General features: G+C 46.2%; 2 protein-coding genes across 6 annotated transcripts; one reads left to right on the plus strand and one right to left on the minus strand.

Moving 5' to 3' along the window:
- Nucleotides 1–568: 568 nt before the first annotated feature.
- On the minus strand, nt 569–9,406 carry NT5C3B (5'-nucleotidase, cytosolic IIIB). Of its 2 annotated transcripts, XM_061391804.1 has the most exons (10): nt 9,096–9,406; nt 8,619–8,989; nt 8,301–8,394; nt 7,628–7,697; nt 7,495–7,541; nt 5,036–5,121; nt 4,431–4,520; nt 3,240–3,402; nt 1,926–2,126; nt 569–1,113 (listed from the first exon to the last, which is right to left on the minus strand). In XM_061391804.1, the coding sequence occupies exons 1-10, from the start codon at nt 9,147–9,149 to the stop codon at nt 979–981; spliced, it is 1,311 nt and encodes a 436-aa protein (XP_061247788.1). In that variant the 5' UTR covers nt 9,150–9,406; the 3' UTR covers nt 569–978. The 2 variants fall into 2 exon arrangements, with proteins under 2 accessions (XP_061247788.1, XP_061247790.1); XM_061391806.1 differs by having other exon boundaries at nt 8,619–9,406.
- A 74-nt stretch (nt 9,407–9,480) lies between these two features.
- KLHL10 (kelch like family member 10) lies at nt 9,481–22,105 on the plus strand. 4 transcript variants are annotated; one of them, XM_061391800.1, is made up of 6 exons: nt 9,728–9,815; nt 15,807–15,987; nt 18,554–19,043; nt 20,437–21,054; nt 21,327–21,476; nt 21,686–22,105. In XM_061391800.1, exons 3-6 carry the CDS (start codon nt 18,624–18,626, stop codon nt 22,058–22,060), a joined length of 1,563 nt encoding a protein of 520 aa, XP_061247784.1. In that variant the 5' UTR covers nt 9,728–9,815; nt 15,807–15,987; nt 18,554–18,623; the 3' UTR covers nt 22,061–22,105. The 4 variants fall into 4 exon arrangements, with proteins under 4 accessions (XP_061247782.1, XP_061247783.1, XP_061247784.1 ...); XM_061391798.1 differs by lacking the exon at nt 15,807–15,987 and having other exon boundaries at nt 9,481–9,815; nt 18,536–19,043; XM_061391799.1 differs by lacking the exon at nt 15,807–15,987 and having other exon boundaries at nt 9,481–9,815.
- The last annotated feature ends 44 nt before the right edge of the window (nt 22,106–22,149 follow it).

The following is a 22,149-nucleotide window of genomic DNA, read 5'->3' on the forward strand; positions in this document are numbered from 1 at the left end:
GGGTCACCATGAGGATGAAACAGCACCTGTGGCTTCTGGGAGCATGCAGCCAGCTCTCAGTCAACACTCCGATTACTTTCCTTTAAGAGCAGCAGATAAACACCACTTTCCAGCAGCTGGGCAGGCAGGTGAGGGAATGAAATTGACTCTGCCCAGAGCACTGTCAGTTCCCCAGACTCAACTCCCTGGAAGTCATCTGTTTCAGTGGCCCCGGAAGACGAAGGACAGGAGCCAGGGGTACCCGGGAAAACCCACACTCACATGGATCACTTTAGGAAATCCATAAAGACAGGGTTCTACAGTGCCGGCCAGATGCAGCTGACCCCACAGAATCTCAAGTTTAACTGCTGCATGAGAATCAAGTCAAACCATTTTAGGTCAGAAACATATCCTCCCAACCCTGCCTGCGCCCCTCCCCCGGCCCCCCCAGACACACCTGGCTGTGCTAGCTGTGCTCAGAGGGTGTCCTGGGCGAATTCAGTGGTTTTCAAACTGTGTTCCATGGTCTTGGAGATTCCAGCATCTTGGAGCCAAGAGGTACAGGCTCTGCTCCACCCCAGACCCCCAAATCAGATCAGCTGTTTTTCCTTTTTTTTTTTTATTTTTGATCTGTTTCACATATTAGACTTTGACTTGTTTGAAGAACAGCTTCCTATGGTAAAAAATTCTGGAAAAAAAGATTCCCTGGACCAGCTGATTCCTAAACTGCTAACACCGCGTAGGTCCGCAGTTCACCTGGAACAGCTTTCACTGTCCTCCCTTCTGGCAGGGCTCCCTCAAAACGCTGGAGAACACAAAACCAAGGAGAACACAAAACCAAGGAGCCGGGGAGAGGAGGAGGGAGGGGTGTGACCAGCAGCTCCGGCAGCCTGGAATGTTCTCTGGAGGACTCTGCACGCACAGGAGGAGCAGAGCTCAGAGCAGAGCGGCCTTCTGGGAAGGCCCCTCCTCATTGCAGCCGGCAGGCCCCGCCTGCGCTCAGGAGCCCTGCATCTCTGTCCAGTCACCCTGCTGCAGGATGTGCTGCAGCAGCCCATTGACCACATCCAGCGTCTCGTCCCTCTCCAGCACGATGTCATATGAGTCCATGTAGCGCTCCCGCCGCTCCTCCACCTGTCCGGGGAGCAGAGAGCGAGAGTCCCCCAGCGCCCTGCCCTCTGCCCAAACCGCTGTTGCGCACCAGGGGCAGGGGAGGAGGGCCTTCAAGCCACGACTCCCCAAAAGGAGTTCAGGGTTACCCGGCCCTGTCCTTTGGAGACACACATGGCCGTGGGTGCAGGCTGCCACAATTAACCCCTGGGTCAGTGTCAAAAGGAAGGTCACAAGGATTAAGAGACAAAAACCAGATGTTACCTCTAACCTATGAGAACTGAATTTTCAAAAGCCTTCCACACCTGCTGGCTGAGTCTGATGCCATACTGTGCCCCTCTACGACCCTGGTTTCATCCACTAACACCTTGTCTGTTTCTACGTCTTCCTTCTCTAAACTATAAACCCACATCTTGAATACCAACATCCCCCATCTCAATCATGCCCTTATAGGTAAGATTTAGGAGGACTGGTGATCAGCCCAACCACTTTCTAAACTATGTCACCTTGGGCAAGTTACTTAATCCCCCTGCCTCAGTTTCCACACTTATAAAAAGGTAAAACAGTCACCACACCTCCAAGTATGACTATACAGATTAGCTGGTCTTATGTTCCTGGCACAAAGTGAGCACTCAGTAAGTGTGAGCTCTGATGATGTGCTCTGACCTCCAGATCATGCCCTGTGCTGTGCACACAGCTCTGACCACTGGGTACCTCTTGTTTCCTAGGAGACTATGGCTTGTGTCTGACCTCTGTGCCTCTAATACTTCACACAGTGTGTATCCCATAACAGGAATGAAGGAGCCAGCCATGAAGAGCCCGGGTCTCATACCTACCTTGTCATTTAGGAAGCCAATCTTGAGAATGTTCTCCACGCCAGGAACCCCATCAGCCATTGTGAGGTCCCCCATGGAGTCTCCCAGCAGGAGGATGTTGGTTTTGCCCTGAAGCTGCTGGAAGTAATTGGAGTTCTCAAACACAGAGCTGTTCTTGTTGTAGGTATGGATGAGCTGGCCCTTGAATCCGTTTAGGAAGCCCTAAGTAGTCAAGACGAGAGACACACAGAAGGGCTACAGGGACCTATCGAGGGCCGGTTTTCCAGTCTGCCATGGAAGAAACAAAATCCTGAAAGCCACAGATAATGCCAACACTTCACTGCGGTCCAAACTAGGGTCAGCAAGCTAGGGCTCGTGGGCCAGATTTGGACTATTTTTGTAAATTAAGTTCTGTGTGTGTTAGTTGTTCAGTCGCATCTGACTGTGTGATCCTATGGACTATAGCCCGCCAGGCTCCTCTGTCCATGGAATTCTCTAGGCAAGAATGTTGGAGTAGGTTGCATTTCCTTCTCCAAGGTCTACTGGAACTTAATTTATAGGCCCATTTGTTTACATCTTCTCAAAGGCTGCTTTTTTGTGTGACAGGGTAGTTGTGAATGATCCTAGGAAGATATTTACTATCTGTTCTTTTATAGGAAAAGGATTTTTTGTTTGGTTGGGTTCTTTTTGGCCATGCCACATAGCTTAGGAGATCTTAGTTCCCCAACTGGTGACTGAATCCAGGCCTCAGAAGTGGAAGCACAGGACAACCAGGGAATTCCAAAAAAATGTTTCCAGCCCCTGGTTTAAACTAACAGAGGCCATCAGATATTGTAGATCACCTGCTCTGGGGGAAGCAAGAAGCTGGGATACAAGCATTGCCCAGGCTACATGTGTGCTAACCTCAGCTGTGGGCTGCACCCTAACCACAAGTCAAAGGGATGAACATTCCAGCCTTGGTCCTAAGGGGAAGAAGTCAGAATATGGGTGAGTCAGTGGAGCCCACCTCTGGCTCAAGCAAAACAAGTCCAAGTCCAAGCCCCTGAGTACCTAGGATGGCACATGACCCGTGACAGTGACACAGGGCCTGGCTGAGCCCTGAACTAGGTCTTCCCAGCAGACAGACCACTGTTAGTCAGACGTGCAAGAATGGGTCTTTCAAAAGCAACTGTCTCTAGCCGCGTTAATAAATAAATAGCTGTCAAGGGCAATGAAGCCAGCATGCCTTCCCCTCCCTCCTCCTGCCCCCAATCCCAGTTAACATTCAGGGTGAAGCACACTGGCTGGCAGTCCCCATCCTTCTTCCAGCCCCAGCCCTAATGAGATGCAGCTCACATCTTCATCAAACTCCATGTAGTTAGACATGATGTGGATGTTGGGGTGGAACACCTTCCTCTGCCGGATCATTTCTTCCAGGACATCCCCAATGCCCGCAGAAAAGATGAAAAGGGGAATGTTGTTCTGCGAAAGGGTGTTGAAGAATGTCTTGTATCCATCCCTGAAACCAGATGAATGGTTCTGAAACTGCATCGCCTCTGCTACTGCCCTTTATTTTCTATTTGGGTTACATCTGTAAAAATTTTCTTTAAACTTTTTTTTTTTTTTTCCTTGGGCTGCACTGCTCTGTATGCGAGATCTTAGTTCCCTGACTAGGGATTGAACCTGTGCTCCTGCATGGAGAGCTTGGAGTCTTAACCACTGGACTACCAGTTAAGTCCCTCTAAAATATTTTAAATTGAGGTATAAAATACATAGAATAAATCATTAAAGTGCACTAATCATTAAGTGTTCAGCTCAATTAATATTTATAACATGTATACATACATGTGATACCTACCAGGTCAAGGTTCCCTCATGTCCCTTCCCAGTTGATGGCACCATCCCCATTTTGACTTCACATCACCATTGATTTGCTTTTCCTGTCCCTGAACTTCACATAAATCATATAAACACATTTGCTTGTTTGTTTGTTTCTAGATGATTTTGACTGAGCAAAATACAACCAGGTGGCTCTCCTAGGGTGGCTTCAGTGGAGAGCACCCCCAACCTCCCCGCGCACAATTCTTGAGGGAAGGCACCCGTGCTGACTCTTTCCTATACGTGCCCCCATCCCTCCTCTGATAAAGAACGCTCCAGCAGAGAGAGCTGAGCTCTGAAGGACACCGATGATCAAGGGTCCCAGGCCGGCCAACTCCCATGTCTGGATAAAGAACACCAGTTACCATGGGGATCCCATAAGTCTTTTTACCACTGGGAAAAATTACCAAGACACTGTTTGTTCTAGAAGAAGGAGCATCTTCACCACATCCGTTACCAGCAGTGTGTGTCCTCGGACACACCCAAGCATAGAAAATTCTCTGGCTGAGTCCAGAGAGGAAAAGCAAGACCTTTTCCTCATGCAGCTACTCATGGTGCTAGGTCCCTTCTGACTCTTCCAGCGACTCCTCTTCAACTCCCTTCCAGCCTCGCTTTGTGAGCAAACCCATTCCAGTCTGGCAGAAGCATTTTCCGGAGCAGGCAGCTCACCTGAGCATTGCATTGGACTCTCTTACCACCTGGGCTATCTGAAACTTCTGAATCTTCTGTTGACACAGGAGGTCATGTGCTTTGGTCCACCTGGAGAGAGACACCCCACAAAACCCTAAACTCAAACCACTAAGTAAAATGCCCTTTCCCATCGCAGGCCTGAATCCCCTTTGGAAGTGCTGGCAGTGGAGGCCTCATCCTTTTCCTCGGAGCCACTTCCTGCGGGACCCTGGTTGTCCCTAAAGGAGGGGGGTGAGACAGCAACACTGCAGACCACAGCTGGGTGAGTTGCTGCTGATGCCAAAGTTCTTCTGAACCCTTTCTCTGGGGCTCTGTCCAGTGATACTGGTTTTTCTGAGGCGGGTTATTGCCCCAAAGCACTAAGGGGCTTATCCCCCAAACTAAAGGGCTTCTAGTTTACTCCAAGGATTCTCAGTGAGCCCCCTACTTCATCCAGCAGCAGCCATGAGTGACCTGTCTGTGTCTGGACAATCTGTTCTAATAGCTGGGAGTGTGGCATTCGGTTGAGCATTCAGTAAGGTAAAGGAGCCTGCATCTGATTTCAAAGCCAGACCAAGCCATCATTCACCACTACTGGCACTTACCATTCTACCATGTGAGGTAACTTCTCTTTGATGGTCCGGTGTGGGTCAATCTCAATTGGGTAATAATGGTGAAAAAGCGCTTTGAGCTGTGACATCCAAAATGAAGAGAAAAGTCATCAGTCTACATCAAGTTTTCCCCAGCAGAGTCCTACAGTCCCACATGAGAAAAAAAATCACCAGTCACCCAGAAGATGCAATTCATATAAGGGAGTCACAGGAGCTTCAGAGCTGGTCATCCTTCTGTATTCCAGCCCCACCCCCACCCCCCTGCCCCAAAGACTGAGATCTAGGCATCAACAACACAAAGAGGCTTTGTAATGAGGTACATCTAGAATTTTGTTGCCATTGTTGTTGTTATAAATTAGCCCAGGCATCAGCACTTAATCAGTAAGAACTGAGTTAATGCTGTATCTCCTAAAACGTGGTATGCTTTCTTAGGTAGTAGGCAAGATAACTTAGGGGCAGGGGAGCACATGGATAAAAACACATTTCATTTTAGTGGTTTGGGACTCATTTTAATGCTATGTCAGGAAAAGAAAGAAAACAAACACATCAAACTACTGCTTTCACAAAGATTGTTTCTTTTGCAAGTGTAGTAGTCGTCGTAGTGGTAGTTGCTCAGTCATGTTCAACTCTTGGTGACTCCACGGACCGTAGCCTGCCAGACTCCTCTGTCCACAGAATTCTCCAGGCAAGAATGCAGGAGTGGGTAGGCATTCCCTTCTCCAGGGTCATCTTCCTGACCCAGGGATCGAACTCGGGTCTCCTGCACTGCAGGCAGATTCTTAACTGTCTGAGCCACTAGGGAAGCCCAACTGCCCTGCTTTTAAAGATTTAAGTACTACGAGTTGCACTTAAATCTTTAAAAGCCAGGCAATTTAGATAGATCTGGTAAAAAAACACGCTCTAGTGGAGCTAGAATACTGTAGTATGTTCAGGGATAACCATTGCACTGCCAACGTCAGGTGGACAACCTCACCGGGAGCATCTCCATGTGCCTCCTCTGGCTAAGGTCACCTTCCACATGCCTGGACCCTCCAGACTTTAGGGAGGCTGCTTAAGGGATCATGTGTCACATGGTTCAGTCAGTAACAGTGCCCAATAAAAACAGGAATGGACAGAGTGAAGAATTATAATTTTAATACATGCATGGTCTCGGAATATTATGAGATCAAATGGAGTCCCCGACCATCAGTCCAAAAGAGGGTTAAATTCAAAGACAGGAAGCCCCTAAAATGTATTAAAGATTCTTAATTATTTGAATGTGAGAACATTCTTCTGAAAGTAAAACAGAACTCAACAGAATATAATTTTTAAAAATAAAAAAATTTCTTTACATAAATTTTGCCTTATGAATTTCTTCAGAAAAACATCAACACCAGAAATCCTAGTTTTCTCTAGCTTCTTTATCCTAGAGAGGGCACCCAAACCTTTTATTTGTGAATGAAGCTCTCTGAAGTTGCTATGATCGGGGACATGAGGGACCGAAAAGAGTGACTTCCCAAAGGTGATCAGTGGTAGAGCCAGACTCTGCCTTAAGCTACACATGGCATCTCCAGAGACACAGGTGTAGAAATAGAAAGTCTATCTATAGCTCACTGCCCATCCTAATAACCGGTAATCATGCAGAGTACTGGAAGAGCTGACCAACCATGGCCAGCCAACGCACTGCTTAGTACACAACTGGGTGAACTTCATAATCAAGTGGAAGTAAATGATACAGTTACTTAGAAGAAAGAGCTCAGCAAAGAAACGAGCAGTTAGCACAGCTCTGCTCCGGCACAGAGGACATTGATGGGAAGAACGTGGAACAAAGTAAAATGAACTCCAAGGCTACAGGGATCACCTTATATTATCTGTATGCATCTTGTAGAAATGGGGAGTTTCATACACAGACATTAATTCAGAAGTCTTTCTTGGTAACTGCTAATGCACCAAGAAAATTTATACTATCAAGGAAACAGCATAATACAGTTAAAAAGTTTGGGAAAACCAAGCTCTGCATCTTGCTATGTGACTTTGAGTTAAGTTGTTCAAACCTCTCCAAGTCTCTGTTTCCCCATCTGTTAAATGGAGGCAGTAAAACATCTCCTGGAAGTTCCATAGCTAGCAGTAAGCATATTCCAACCATCCATTATTACATGTCTTAGCCAATAAGGAAAAGCTATCTCAGTGTATAAGACTAAGTCCACCTGGGAATTCCCTGGTGGCCCAGTGGTTAAAACTCCTCTCTTTCATTGCCAAGGGCCCTGTTCAATCCCTGGTCAGGGACCTCTACGATTCCACAAGCCACACACACACACACACATAAAAAAAGACTAGGTCCACCTGAGCACAACAACAATTTTTTTAAAAAATTAACCTTCTACAGTCTCAACCCTGGAATCTTTGGTCCTAACCAAGAACCACTGGATGCCGTATATGCCAGCCATTTCTGAGCAAAGAAGGGAATAACCCACCTCTTTCCGGCACTCCTCACTGATGATCTTGCTGTTATCCAGAATGTCTGCAAAAACACAGAACTCCTTTTACTTGTGCCTTAGAAGCCATCATCCTGTCAAGTCCAATAAAGCAAGCTTGTGTGTGACTTACTGTAAGAAGAAGGGCATCGTATTCCATTATATGCAAACCTGCTCAAGGTCATGTCAAAATCAGAAATGACCTGAAATGCAAAAGAGAGATGATGCCTAGACAGGCACCTTCCGGTGTAGCCCTGCATCAATATGAATACGGAAAGCCAAACAGCTCTATGCCCAGCCTGCGGGCACAGCCCTGGGGGAGTTAGGAACAACTGGAGAGGGAAGGAAGAACTAATTCTAGTTAGTACCCGTGCCAACTCAGAGAACACCCAGTTTCGTGGAGGGTAGGGATGGGGACTGCAAAATCAGGACCTCTTCTACCCTTTCAATAGCACCCATCTCAATGCCCTGGCTTCTCTTAAGATGCCTCCTCCTTCTGGCTCATCTCCACAACTGCACCTTCTTCAGGAGCCCACCAACCTCAGCTAGTAGGGACAACAAGACCCGGAGGCCTGGTGTGGGGTGCTTTCTGTCTAAAGAAATTTGAGAACATTGAAATCTAGGTTTTCGGACAGGTGGGCTCTCCTCCAAGGCAAAACAGGCTTGCCCTCAAGTCCCTGGCTATTTCTAAAGGCTGAAGGCTTACCTGCACGTGTCTGCAGCAACGCGGTAAGGCGCCCAGGGCAGGCCACCTCCCCAGCCACCCGCATCCCGCCCAGCGGCCCCGACCTTGCCCCCCGCGATACCTGTAAGCGGTCTTCCCCGCCCTTGCGGAGGGCGCCCACGATCTCCTGCACCCGTCCAGGCTGCCGCATCAGGACCGTGGCCTTCATCAGGGTGCTCACCTGTCCCGAGACCCGAGAGAACCGCTGATTCCAGCACCGCGCAGGGACCAAAGGGAGCCCCGCGAAGCCGGGCCGGGGGCGCAGGGGGCGAGCAAGGGGCTCTGGCAAGGCCTGGGCGTCTACGGGCCGCACTGGCGCGGCGGGGCCCAGACGGCCTGCTGGGGGTCGCGGAGCGCCCGGGGGTTCGGGGTCAGCCCCACGCCGGTCTCCCGCTCCCACCTCACCTCCTCCGCCATTGCGCTCGCGGGCCGGTCGGCGGCGTGGACACAACGACCGCCCCGCGCCTGCACTGCGCAGGCGCCGCTTCCGACCTGGGCGGATCCGGGGGCGGGGGGCGGATCCGGGGGCGGGGTGGGGTTGGGGTGCCGGCTTCGAGCCCAGAGGTGGTGGGTTCGGTGCAGGGTCTGGAGAGGCAAGCGGCCTCTGGAGGGCCGCGTGGCGCTGTGCGCGTGCAGACCCTGCTTGAGAGCCCTGTGTTGAGGACGGGGAGGGTCCCAAGAGGCAGAGGGTACGTGGGTGCCATTCCTTGTAGAGCAAAAACCCTGACCAGGGTGGTCATTTCCAGGCTTACAGTTTGCATGATCAAAAGGCTGCAGGAAGGGAAGGGATGTAAAGGAGACATAAGTGAGTTCTGTTGAACAGCTGGAAGGTGCTTCCCTCTCTGGACTCGCTCATCATAGAAGATGGGTGACTCACGTCCAGAGGGCAGGAAGGCCCTGGACAGGTGGACCAGAATGAAAGCTCATCCATCAGCTTTACTTCTTCCTTCTGCCTTCTCTGACTTAGCTTCCCAGAACTCTGTGTGGGAGTCAAGTGCTGGGCTGTAGAAGAAGGTAGATGGATGTTACAGAGATGCCCAACTGAACACCTGAAATAGGCCACAGGAGTTAGAGTGAAACAGAACTCTGATATGGTGGTGCTGGTGGTCACGGGGCCCTGGTCTTCTGGTTGCGGAAGGTGTGGGGTGGTCTCCAACCTGAGTGGTGCCTTGGGGCAGGGGAGAAGGAAGAAGGACAGGGACAGGAGAGAGTTCCAGAACCTGAGAACACAATCCTGAGAGTGACCTCACTGCGGCCCCAGGATTCTGGAACCTGGACTGCCTGATGGGCCCTATATGAAAGATGTAGTAGGGAAAAGGAGCGACAGCTGGCTAAAGGGGCCCCCCCACAATCCTCCCCGACACCCTAGGAGAGCAGCCTCTCTCCGCTGATCCCAGGGTGCCATGGAGATAGAGAGCGCGGCGGCCTCCACACGGTTCCACCAGCCTCACATGGAGAGGAAGATGAGTGCGATGACCTGTGAGATCTTCAACGAGCTTAGGCTAGAGGGCAAGCTCTGCGACGTGGTCATCAAGGTCAATGGCTTTGAGTTCAATGCCCACAAGAACATCCTCTGTAGCTGCAGTTCCTACTTTAGGTATAACAGGGTTGCTGAACTAAGCCAAAGGGGGAACTGGGCTCATTCTGAGACATTTTGGTTCATTTCATGTTTCCCACCCCATGATCTTAAGTTTAGGGATCCTGTCAAAGCCCTGGGCTTCTGTAGACTGGCTTCTTTGTAGACGGGCCTCTGAAGAGGCCCAATCAGGGCCGGAGCCTCTCTGGTTTTCAACTGAACTTCAACCAGCTGTTGGTGGGTCAGGTGCTTTTTTTTTCTTTGATTTGCACCCACACCAACCTTTGGGATAGTTGGACACCTGTACTGGATTTCCTACTTAAACCTAGGTAACAATGCCACCTTAGCTACCCCTTAAGCCCCTGAGACTGTTTCAGGCAGGGTGATAAATTAACAAGGATAGAGAGGGTGGGAAGGGGGGTGAAGGGAAAGAACCCGGGAAATATTTATCAGAAATAAAAGGAAGTTTGAGCCGAAAGTGTTGTAATCAGGAAGGTAAAGAGCTATCTTGCTTATGAGCTGAAAATATTTGAGTACTCAGTTCCAATGAAGATATGGTAAGTGTGTCCCACCTAAAAATTCTCATTCATGTAAACTTAGAGCAAGGTATACAAAAAGGTCGAATAGCGCATATTTTAAGTGGACTTTTGCAGGCCACACAGTCTTTGTCACAACTACTCCACTCTGCTTTCAGTGCAATAGCAGCCATGTTTTGTTGTTGTTCAGTCGCCCAGTTGTGTCTGACTCTTCATGACCCCATGGATTGCAGCACGCCAGGCCTCCCTGTCCCTCACCATCACCCAGAGTATACCCAAGTTCATGTGCATGGTATCGGCGATGTCATACAGCCATCTCATCCTCTGATGCCCTCTTCTCCTTCTGCCCTCAATCTTTCCCAGCATCAGGGTCTTTTCCAATGAGTCAGCTCTTTGCATCAGGTGACCAACATATTGGAGCTTCAGCTTCAGCATCAGTCCTTCCAATGAATATTCAGGGTTGATTTCCTTTAAGATTGACTTGCTGTCCAAGGGGCTCTCAAGAGTCTTCTCCAGCACCACTGTTCGAACACAACAATTCTTCGGTGCTCTGCCTTCTTTATGGTCCAGCTCTCACCACCATACATGATTACTGGAAAGACCATAGCCGTGACTATACAGACCTTTGTTGGCAAAGCAATGTCTTTGCTTTTCAACACACTAAGTTTGTCACAGCTTTCCTGCCAAGAAGCAATTGTCTTCTGATTTCATGGCTGCAGTCACCATCCACAGTGATTTTAGAACCCAAGAAGAGGAAATCTGTCACTGCTTCCACCATTTTCCCTTCTATTTGCCATGAAGTGATGGGGCTGGATGCCATAATCTTAGTTTTTTTAATATTTAGTTTTAAGCCGGCTTTTTTTACTCTCCTCCTTTACCCTCATCAAGAGGTTCTTTAGTTCCTCTTCACTTTCTGCTATTAGAGTGTTATCATCCACATATCTGAGGTTGTTGATGTTTCTCCTGGCAATCTTGATTCCAGCTTGTAACTCATCCAGCCTGACATTTCTCAAGAAGTGCTCAGCATGTAAGTTAAATTAACAGGGTGACAGCAAACAGCTTTATCATATTCCTTCCTCAATCCTGAACCAGTCAGTTATTCCACACAGGGTTCTAACTGTTGCTTCTTGACCCACATACAGGTTTCTCAGGGGACAGGTAAGATGGTCTGATATCCCCATCTCTTTGAGAGTTTTCCACAGTTTGTTATGATCCACACAGTTAAAGGCTTTAGTGTGGTCGATGAAACAGAGGTAGATGTTTTTCTGGAATTCCCTTGCTTTCTCTGTGATCCAATGAATGTTGGCAATTTGATTTCTGGTTCCTCTGCCTTTTCTAAACCTAACTTGGACATCTGAAAGTTCTCGGTTCACGTAATGCTGAAATCTAGCATGCAGGATTTTGAGCATAACCTTACTAACATGAGAGATGAGTGCAATTGTCTGGTGGTTTGAACGTTCTTTAGTACTGCCCTTCTTGGGAATTGGGATGAGGATTGACCTTTTCCAGTGCTGTGGCCATTAGTGGGTTTTCCAGATTTGCTGACGTATTGAGTGCAGCACTTTGATAGCATCATCTTTTAGGATTTTTAAATAGCTCTACTGGAATTCCATCACATTGACTAGCTCTATTTACTTTTAATAATTTATATTTTTACTTTTGACTTTGCTGGGTTTTCATTGCTGCGTGTGGGCTTTCTCTAGTTGTGGAGAGTGGGGGCTACTCTCTAGTTGCAGTTTACAAGCTTCTCATTGCAAAGCTCAGGCTCCGTAGCTATGGCACACAGGCTTAATTACTCTGCGATATGTGGAATCTTCCCGGACCAGTGATTGAACCTGTGTCTCCTGCATTGGCAAGCAGATTCTTAACCTCTGGACCACCAGGGAAGTCCCACTAGCTTTACTGACAGCAGTGCTTTCTAAGGCCCACTTGACTTCACACTCCAGAAGGTCTGACTCTGGATACCTTTCTGTGGTAAAGGGACTTGCATAACTCAATGAAGCTCTGAGCCATGCCATGTAGGGCCACCCGAGATGGACGGGTCACAGTGGAGAGTTCTGACTAAACAAGGGAATGGCAAACCACCCCAGTATACTTGCCATGAGAGCCCCATGAAATGTATAAAAAGACAAAAAGATATGACACTGAAAGATGAGTCCCCAGGTTGGAAGGTGTCCAATATGCTACTGGGAAGAGTGAAGGACAACTACTAATAGCCCCAGAAAGAATGAAGCAGCTGGGCCAAAGCGGAAATGACGCGCAGTTATGGATGTGTTTGGTGATGAAAGTAAAATCTAGTGCTGCAAAGAACAGTAGCATAGGAACCTGGAATGTTAGGTCCATAAATCAAGGTAAACTGGACATGGTCAAGCAGGAGATGGTAAGAATAAACATCAATATTTTAGGAATCAGTGGACTAAAATATACAGAAATGGGCAAATTTAATTTCAGTTCAGTTCAGTCGCTCAGTCGTGTCCAACTCTTTGTGACCCCACGGACTTTAACATGCCAGGCTTCCCTGTCTATCACCAACTCCCAGAGCTTGCTCAAACTCATGTCCATCAAGTTGGTGATGCCATCCAACCATCTCATCCTCTGTCGTCCCCTTCTCCTCCTGCCTTCAGTCTTTCCCAGTATCAGGGTCTTTTCCAATAAATCAGTTCTTTGCATCAGGTGGCCAAAGTATTGGAGTTTCAGCTTCAGCATCAGTCCTTCCAATGAATATTCAGGACTTCCTTTAGGATCGACTGGTTTGATTTCCTTGCTGACCAAGGCACTCTCAAGAGTCTTCTCCAACACCACAGTTCAAAGGCATCAATTCTTTGGCGCTCAGCTTTCTTTATAGTCCAATTCTCACATCCATACATGACTACTGGAAAAACCATAGCTTTGAATAGATGGACCTTTGTTGGCAAAGTAATGTCTCTGCTTTTTAATATGCTTTCAGAGTCGGACACGACTGAAGCGACTTAGCAGCAGCAGCTAGGTGGTCATAACTTTTCTTCCAAAGAGCAAACATCTTTTAATTTCATGGCTGCAGTCACCATTTGCAGTGATTTTGGTGCCCCAAAAAATAAAGTCTGTCACTGTTTCCACTGTTTCCCCATCTATTTGCCATGAAGTGGTGGGACCAGATGCCATGATCTTAGTTTTTTGAATGTTGAGTTTTAAGCCAGGTTTTTCACTCTCCTCTTTCACCTTCATCAAGAGGCTCTTTAGTTCTTCTTTGCTTTCTGCTATAAGGGTGGTGTCATCCACGTATCTGAGGTTATTGATATTTCTCCTGGCAATCTTGATTCCAGCTTGTGCTTCATCCAGCCCAGCATTTCACATGATGTACTTTGCATATAAGTTAAATAAGCAGGGTATCCTTGACGTACTCGTTTACCAATATGGAACCAGTCCATTGTTCCGTGTCCAGTTCTAACTGTTGCTTTTTGACCTGCATACAGATTTCTTAGGAGGCAGGTAAGGTGGTCTGGTATTCCCATCTTTTGAAGAATTTTCCAGTTTGTTGTGATCCACACAGTCAAAGGCTTTGGCGTAGTCAATAAAGCAGAAGTAGATGCTTTTCTGGAACTCTCTTGCTTTTTCGATGATCCAACATATTGGCAATTTGATCTCTGGTTCTTCTGCCTTTTCTAAACCCAGCTTGAACATCTGGAAGTTCTCAGTTCACATACTGTTGAAGCCTGGCTTGGAGAACTTTGAGCATTACTTTGCTAGCATGTGAGATGAGTGCAATTGTGCGGTAGTCTGAACATTATGGCATTGCCTTTCTTGGGGATTGGAATGAAAATTGACTTTTTCCAGTCCTGTGGCCACTGCTGAGTTTTCCAAATTTGCTGGCATATTGAGTGCAGCACTTTCACAGCATCATCTTTTAGGATTTGAAATAGCTCAACTGGAATTCCATCACCTCCACTAGCTTTGTTCATAGTGATGCTTCCTAAGGCTGACTTGACTTCACATTCCAGGATGTCTGGCTCTAGGTGAGTGATCACACCATCATGGTTATCTGGGTCATTAAGATCTTTTTTGTATAGTTCTTCTGTGTATACTTGCCACCTTTTCTTAATAACTTCTGCTGTTAGGTCCATACCATTTCTGTCCTTTATTGTGCCCACCTTTGCATGAAATGTTCCCTTGGCATCTCTAATTTTCTTGAAGAGATCTCTAGTCTTTCCCATTCTATTGTTTTCCTCTATTTCTTGGCATTGATCACTGAAGGTTTTCTTATCTCTCCTTGTTATTCTTTGGAACTCTGCATTCAAATGGGTATATATTTCCTTTTCTCCTTTGCCTTTCACTTCTCTTCTTCTTTAATCTATTTGTAAGGCCTCCTCAGGCAACCATTTTGCATTTCTTTTTCTTGGAGATGGTCTTGATCACTGCCTCCTGTACAATGTCACCAACCTCCGTCCATAGTTCTTCAGGTACTCTGTCTATCAGATCTAATCCCTTGAATCTACTTGTCACTTCCACTGTATAATCATAAGGGATTTGATTTAGGTCACATATGAATGGCTCAGTGGTTTTCCCTACTTTCTTCAATTTAAGTCTGAATTTTGCAATAAGGTGTTCATGATCTGAGCCACAGTCAGCTCCCAGTCTTGTTTATGCTGATTGTATAGAGCTTCTCCATCTTTGGCTGCAAAGAATATAATCAATCTTATTTTGATATTGACCAACTAGTGATGTTCATGTGCAGAGTCTTCTCTGGTATTGTTGGAAGAGGGTGTTTGCTATGACCAGTGCATTCTTTTGGCAAAACTCTGTTAGCCTTTGCCCTGCTTCATTCTGTACTCCAAGGCCAAATTTTCCTGTTACTCCAGGTATCTCTTTACTTGCTACTTTTGCATTCCAGTCCCGTATGATGAAAAGGACATCTTTTTTTGGCATTAGTTCTAGAAGGTCTTGTAGCTATTCATAGAACCATTCAACTTTACCTTCTTCAGCATTAGTCGTTGGGGCATAGACTTGAATTACTGTGATAATGAATGGTTTGCCTTGAAAACGAACAGAGATCATTCTGTAATTTTTGAGACTGCACCCAAGTACTGCATTTCAGACTCTTTTGTTGACTATGAGGGCTACTCTATTTATCCTAAGGGATTCTTGCCCACAAAAGTAGATATAATGGTCACCTAAATTAAATTCATCCATTCCAGTCCATTTTAGTTTACCGATTCCTAAAATGTCAGTGTTCACTCTTGCCATCTCCTGTTTGACCACTTCTAATTTATCTTGATTCGTGGACTTAACATTGCAGGTTCCTATGCAATATTGTTCTTTACAGCATCAGACTTTACTTCCATCAGTAGTCATTTAATTTGGTTGGACCATTATATCTAGTACTGCAGGCAAGAATCCAATAGAATAAATGGAGTAGCCCTCATAGTCAACAGAAGAGTGTGAAATGCAGTACTTGGATGTTACATCAAAAATGACAGAATGATCTCGGTTCATTTCCAAGGCAAACCATTTCAACATCACAGTAATTCAAGTCCATGCCCCAACCACCGATGCCAAAGAAGCTGAAGTTGATCACTTCTGTGAAGACATAGAAGACCTCCTAGAACTAACACCAAAAACAGATGTTCTATTCATCACTGGGGATTGGAATGCAAAAGTAGGAATTCAAGAAAACCTAACAGGCAAGTAACAGGCAAGTTTGACCTTGGAATACAAAATGAAGCAGGGCAAAGGCTAACAGAATTCTGCCAAGAGAATGCACTGGTCATAGCAAATACCCTTTTTCAACAACACAAGAGACGACTTTACACATGGACATCACCATATGGTCAATACCGAAATCAAATTGATTACACTCTTTGCAGTCAAAGACAGAGAAGCTATATACAGTCAGCAAAAACAAGACTTGGAACTGACTGTCGCTCAGACTATCAGCTTCTCATAACAAAATTCAGGCTTAAACTAAAGAAAGCGGGGAAAACCACTAGGCCAGCCAGGTACGACTTGAATCAAATCCCCTATGAATACCATTGGAGGTGATGAATAGATTCAAGGGATTAGATCTAGTAAACAGCGTGCCTGAAGAAGTGTGGACAGAGGTATGTAATATTGTACAGGAGGCAGCAAACAAAACCATCCCAAAGAAAAGCAAGAAGGCAAAGTGGTTACCGGAGGAGCCTTCACAAATAGCTGCAGAAAGAAGAGAAGTGAAAAAGCAAGAGAGGAAGGGAAAGGTACATCCAACTAAACGCAGAGTTTCAGAATAGCAAGGAGAGACAAGAAGGCCTTCTTCAATGAACAATGCAAAGATATAGAGGAAAACAACAGAAGGGGAAAGACTAGAGATCTCTTTAGGAAAATTGGAAATACCAAGGGAACATTTCACCCAAAGATGGGCACAATAAAGGATAGTAGAGACCTAGTAGAAGCAGAAGAGATCAAGGAGAACTGGAAAATAGCCATGGACAATTCTAACTGAAAGGACATGGCTGTGTTCCAATAAAATTATTTTATTATCAAAATTTGAATTTATTATAATTTCCAGGTGTCACAATATTTTTCCCAATTTAAAAATGTAAAAAAATTCTTAACTCTTGGGCAGGACAAAAATAGAGGAGTTAGGTTGAATTTGGCCCAGAGGCTATAGGTTTGCAGACTTCTTTGATAGAGAATTTGATCTCTGAGCCCATATTTCCTTAAACTTCCTAGAAAAAGGATGCAAAAATATATTAGGGCAGGGACTTCTGCAACACCTAGAAAAGTACCTAGCTATTTAGAAAGGACCCAATAAATAATTGTGGAATAGTGGTCATTTATTCATTCAATAATTTCTTATTGAGTGCCTATTTTGTGACAGGTACTGGAAAAAAAAAACAACACATAAATATTCCTGTTCTCATTAAGTTTACCTTTGAATAGAGGTAATAGGCATTTAATAAAATATATATCTGATCATAATTGCTAGGGAAAAAGAAGATAGGGAGTGGTTATTTTAAATAGGATTACCATTTTGCTGACAAAGTGACATTTGAGGAAAGACTTCCAGGGGGTGAAGTCTTAGAAGATATGGAAGTCTGGGGCAGGGGGGTGGCGGGGAGCCTTCCAGGCCAAGTAGAAAGCAAAGTGCAAAGGACCCAAGATGGAAGCATCTCTGGTATATTCAAGGAAAGCAAGGCCAGCAGGGCTGGAATAAGGTGAGAAGGAAGGCGAGAGGAAATATGATTAGAGAGGTATTCATGGTCCAGATCTCAGGGGTCTTTTGTAGTCCCTGGTAAGGATTTCATATTTTACTCTGTAAATAACAAGGGAAGCCAGTGGAAGTTTCTGAGTGGAAGAGGAGCATAAACTCATAAGGATCACTCTGGGGGCTGGGATAAGACTGTAAACTCTGGAGATGTCAAGGGCAGAAGCAGAGAGATCAGTTAGGGCAGGGGTCCCCAACCTCCAGGTCACAGACTGATACCGGCCTATTAGGAACCAGGCTGCACAGCAGGAGGTGAGTGGCGGGCAGGTGAAGATTGTATTTACAGCCTGTGCCCATCACTCTCACGACTGCCTGAGCTCCACCTCCTGTGAGATAAGTGGCAGCATTAGATTCTCACAGGAGCAGGAATCCTACTGTGAACTATGCATGCGAGGGATCTAGGTTGCAGGCTCCTTATGAGAATCATCCTGAAACCATCCCTACCTCCCAGTGCATGGAAAAATTGTTTTCCAAAAAACTGGTGCATGGTGCCAAAAAGGTTGAGGACTGCTGAGTTAGGGGGTTTATTCGCAATAATCGAGGAAACAGATGGCAGTGGCTCAGACTAAGAAGGTAGCAACAGGAGTGGTGCGAAGTGATCAGATTCTGGATATGAATAATACTTGTTTTAAAAGTGTATTTGCTCAAGTTTAATTTCTTTAATTGGGGTAGAGTTTGATGGACAATGGGCTGAGACAGAAAAGACCTGGGTCATACTACCAGCTGTAGATCTCAATTTCTCCATCCCTAAAATGGGGAAAAGGGCTACTGATCATGAAAATAGGAATAAAAGTGACCAAAGATCTTGGAAAGGTTCTTTTGCCCACTATATAAAGCCTACTCTCCTCCCTCTTACCCCACACCGATGTATTTCCAATATACTGTGTGCTATTTGGAAAATGTCCAAACTCTCCACAAGAAAAGGGTGGGGGTGGGGGGCGGGGAAAACATGGCAGACCGGAGAGAAATATTTCAGTGACTGCTAGTTTTTGTCTCTCTTCCAGAGCTTTGTTTACAAGTGGCTGGAACAACACTGAAAAGAAAGTATACAACATCCCTGGCATTTCCCCTGACATGATGAAGCTGATTATCGAATACGCATACACCCGGACGGTCCCCATCACACCGGATAATGTGGAGAAACTCTTGGCTGCTGCAGACCAGTTTAACATCATGGGTATTGTCAGGGGTTGCTGTGAGTTCCTCAAGTCGGAGCTGTGCTTGGATAACTGTATCGGCATCTGCAAGTTCACGGACTACTACTACTGCCCTGAGCTGAGGCAGAAAGCCTACATGTTCATACTGCACAACTTTGAGGAGATGGTCAAAGTCTCAGCAGAGTTTTTAGAGCTCTCAGTCACTGAACTTAAGGATATCATTGAGAAAGATGAGCTCAACGTCAAACAAGAAGATGCTGTATTTGAGGCCATTTTAAAATGGATTTCTCATGACCCCCAAAATAGGAAGCAGCATATTTCAGTTTTGCTTCCCAAGGTCATTTAGTTATTTTTTTGTGGGATGCTTTAATTGTTCACTCTTTTTTTTCTGGCTGAGCCATGTGACTTGTGGGATCTTAGTTCCACGAAGTGAAGTGAAAGTCGCTCAGTCGTGTCTGACTCTTTGCGACCCCATGGACTATACAGTTCGTGGAATTCTCCAGGCCAGAATACTGGAGTGGGTAGCCATTCCCTTCTCCAGGGGATCTTCCCAACCCAGGGATCAACTCCAGGTCTCTCACATTGCAGGCGGATTCTTTACCAGCTGAGCCACAAGGGAAGCCCAAGAACACTGGAGTGGGTAGCCTGTCCCTTCAGCAGATCTTCCCGACCCAGGAATCAAACGGGGGTCTCCTGCATTGCAGGTGGATTCTTTACCAACTGAGTCAGTTCCGTGCCCAGGGATCAAAGCCATGCCCCTAGCATGGAGGTTCACTTGGAGTCCTAACTACTGGACTACCAGGGAATTCCCTTAATTGCTCACTTTTGATTCATTAATCCCAGAGGGATTGTCCCAAGGACTACACTCAGACGTTTGACAGATGCCAGAGTTGTTGTTATATTTATATATATACTTATATATAACATATATATAAATATACACTTATATATGTGGACTTCTCAGGTGGCACTAGTGGTAAAGAACCTGCCTGCCAATGCAGGAGATGTAAGAGACTTGGGTTTGATCCCTGGGTTGGGAAGATCCCTTGGATGAGGGCATGGCAACCCACTCCAATATTCTTGCCTGGACAATCCACGGACAGAGGAGCCTGCTGAGCTCCGGTCCATAGGGTCACAAAGAGTTGGACACGACTGAAATGATTTAGCACGCAGTCACTTATAGATGTACATATGTAGAAGGCATCCCCTGCCATTCTCTGGAATTTTAAAGCTTTCTTTGCCCCTGGCATGGCTAGTTCCTTCTGCCCCAATTATTTTCTCTTTGACCAAAATTCTGATAGTGGGGGAAGGAGAAAGCAGGTCTTCAAAAGAATTCTAAAAGGTCTTCCTTTCACCTCTTTCCTTCTGTGAGTTTCCCCAACCAAAACAGGAGTTAGACTAGAAACCAGGTAATGAGCATTGCACTCAATTGTAACCATCTGGTGCTAATTCATGTTACTTTATATAGAGAGACATAGATATCCAATCACTGAACAAGGACCACAGCTTTTTCTGGTCTAAAAGTCCTGTCCAGGGGCCAAGGAATGGACTAGCCCTGTGACCACTTGAGGTGGCTTCTTTCTCACTCATTCTCAGCATCCAAATGTAAGTTACAAAAATAAAACATGACCCTAGTGCATTCAGTGGAGGCTGTGAAGTTGTGGGCTTAAGGACATGGGTTTTTCAGACACCTCACCTCATCTGAATGACTTTCTGTATTTCCTTCTTAGGTTCGCCTGGCCCTAATGCATGCTGAATATTTCATGAACAATGTTAAAATGAATGACTATGTCAAAGACAGTGAGGAATGCAAGCCAGTCATCATTAATGCCCTGAAGGCCATGTATGACCTAAATATGAATGGACCTTCTAATTCTGATTTCACCAACCCGCTCACCAGGCCCCGCTTGCCCTATGCCATCCTATTTGCAATTGGTGGCTGGAGTGGTGGGAGCCCCACCAATGCCATTGAGGCATATGATGCTCGGGCAGACAGATGGGTGAATGTCACTTGTGAGGAAGAGAGTCCTCGTGCCTACCATGGGGCAGCCTATTTGAAAGGCTATGTTTATATCATTGGGGGGTTCGATAGTGTGGACTATTTCAATAGTGTTAAGCGTTTTGACCCAGTCAAGAAAACCTGGCATCAGGTGGCCCCAATGCACTCGAGGCGTTGCTACGTCAGTGTGACAGTCCTCAGCAATTTTATTTACGCCATGGGAGGCTTTGACGGCTATGTGCGTCTCAACACTGCTGAACGTTATGAGCCAGAGACCAACCAGTGGACACTCATTGCCCCCATGCATGAGCAGAGGAGTGATGCGAGTGCCACAACACTCTACGGAAAGGTGAGACCCCGGGGAAGGCGCAAGTAATGCTTTGTTTTTTGAGGTGGATGGAAAACAGAAGTGGCGGTATTCACCTTGCAATACTAACCCCTTCATCCAGTGACTAAGTGGCCCTTTGTAACCATCTTTTACCTATTAAAAAGCAATGTGTGCACATGTGGAAAAAACTCAGACTGCAGACTGGCATCTGAAGTGTCCTCAGCCCCCAGCCACCATCTTTCCTTCTACTCCCCAGAAGTAATTTTACTCATCCTGGAACTCTCTTCACACAGGTCTACATATGTGGTGGGTTTAACGGGAACGAATGCCTGTTTACAGCAGAAGTGTACAACGCTGAGAGTAATCAGTGGACAGTCATAGCACCCATGAGAAGCAGGAGGAGTGGGATAGGTGTAATTGCTTATGGAGAACACGTATATGCGGTGAGTTTCTTTCCTACAACAAATTGACAGCCTAGGTTTTCTATTAGCAAATAGGTTTACACTACCAGTGGGAAGTATCTGAAAGCTTCTTATCCACGGAAGATAGTGGAAGAGGGAGGTATGAAATCACGGGTCCCCGGCAAGGAGGGGATCCTCAGTGCACAGAAGCGACGGTTAACAGCCAGTTGTGTTTCCTCTGCTGTCCACAGGTAGGCGGCTTTGACGGAGCTAATCGACTTAGGAGTGCAGAAGCCTACAGCCCAGTGGCTAACACCTGGCGCACAATCCCAACTATGTTTAATCCTCGTAGCAATTTTGGCATCGAGGTGGTAGACGACCTCTTGTTTGTGGTGGGTGGTTTTAATGGCTTTACCACCACCTTTAATGTTGAGTGCTATGATGAGAAGACTGACGAGTGGTATGATGCTCATGACATGAGTATATACCGCAGTGCTCTGAGCTGCTGTGTGGTACCAGGGCTGGCCAACGTTGGGGAATATGCAGCTAGACGGGACAACTTCACAGGACTAGCACTGCGAGATGAAGTAAAGTACTCTGCCTCGACAAGTACCCTACCTGTATAAGCCTCTTCATATTAGCTAATAAAAAGTCTAAGCAATAAGAATTAATTCTTTTTTTAAATAAATGCAGTGTTTAAACTTGTAAGAGTACT

This window comes from Bos javanicus, chromosome 19 (assembly GCF_032452875.1).
Source record: "Bos javanicus breed banteng chromosome 19, ARS-OSU_banteng_1.0, whole genome shotgun sequence".
Lineage (NCBI taxonomy): Eukaryota > Metazoa > Chordata > Mammalia > Artiodactyla > Bovidae > Bos > Bos javanicus.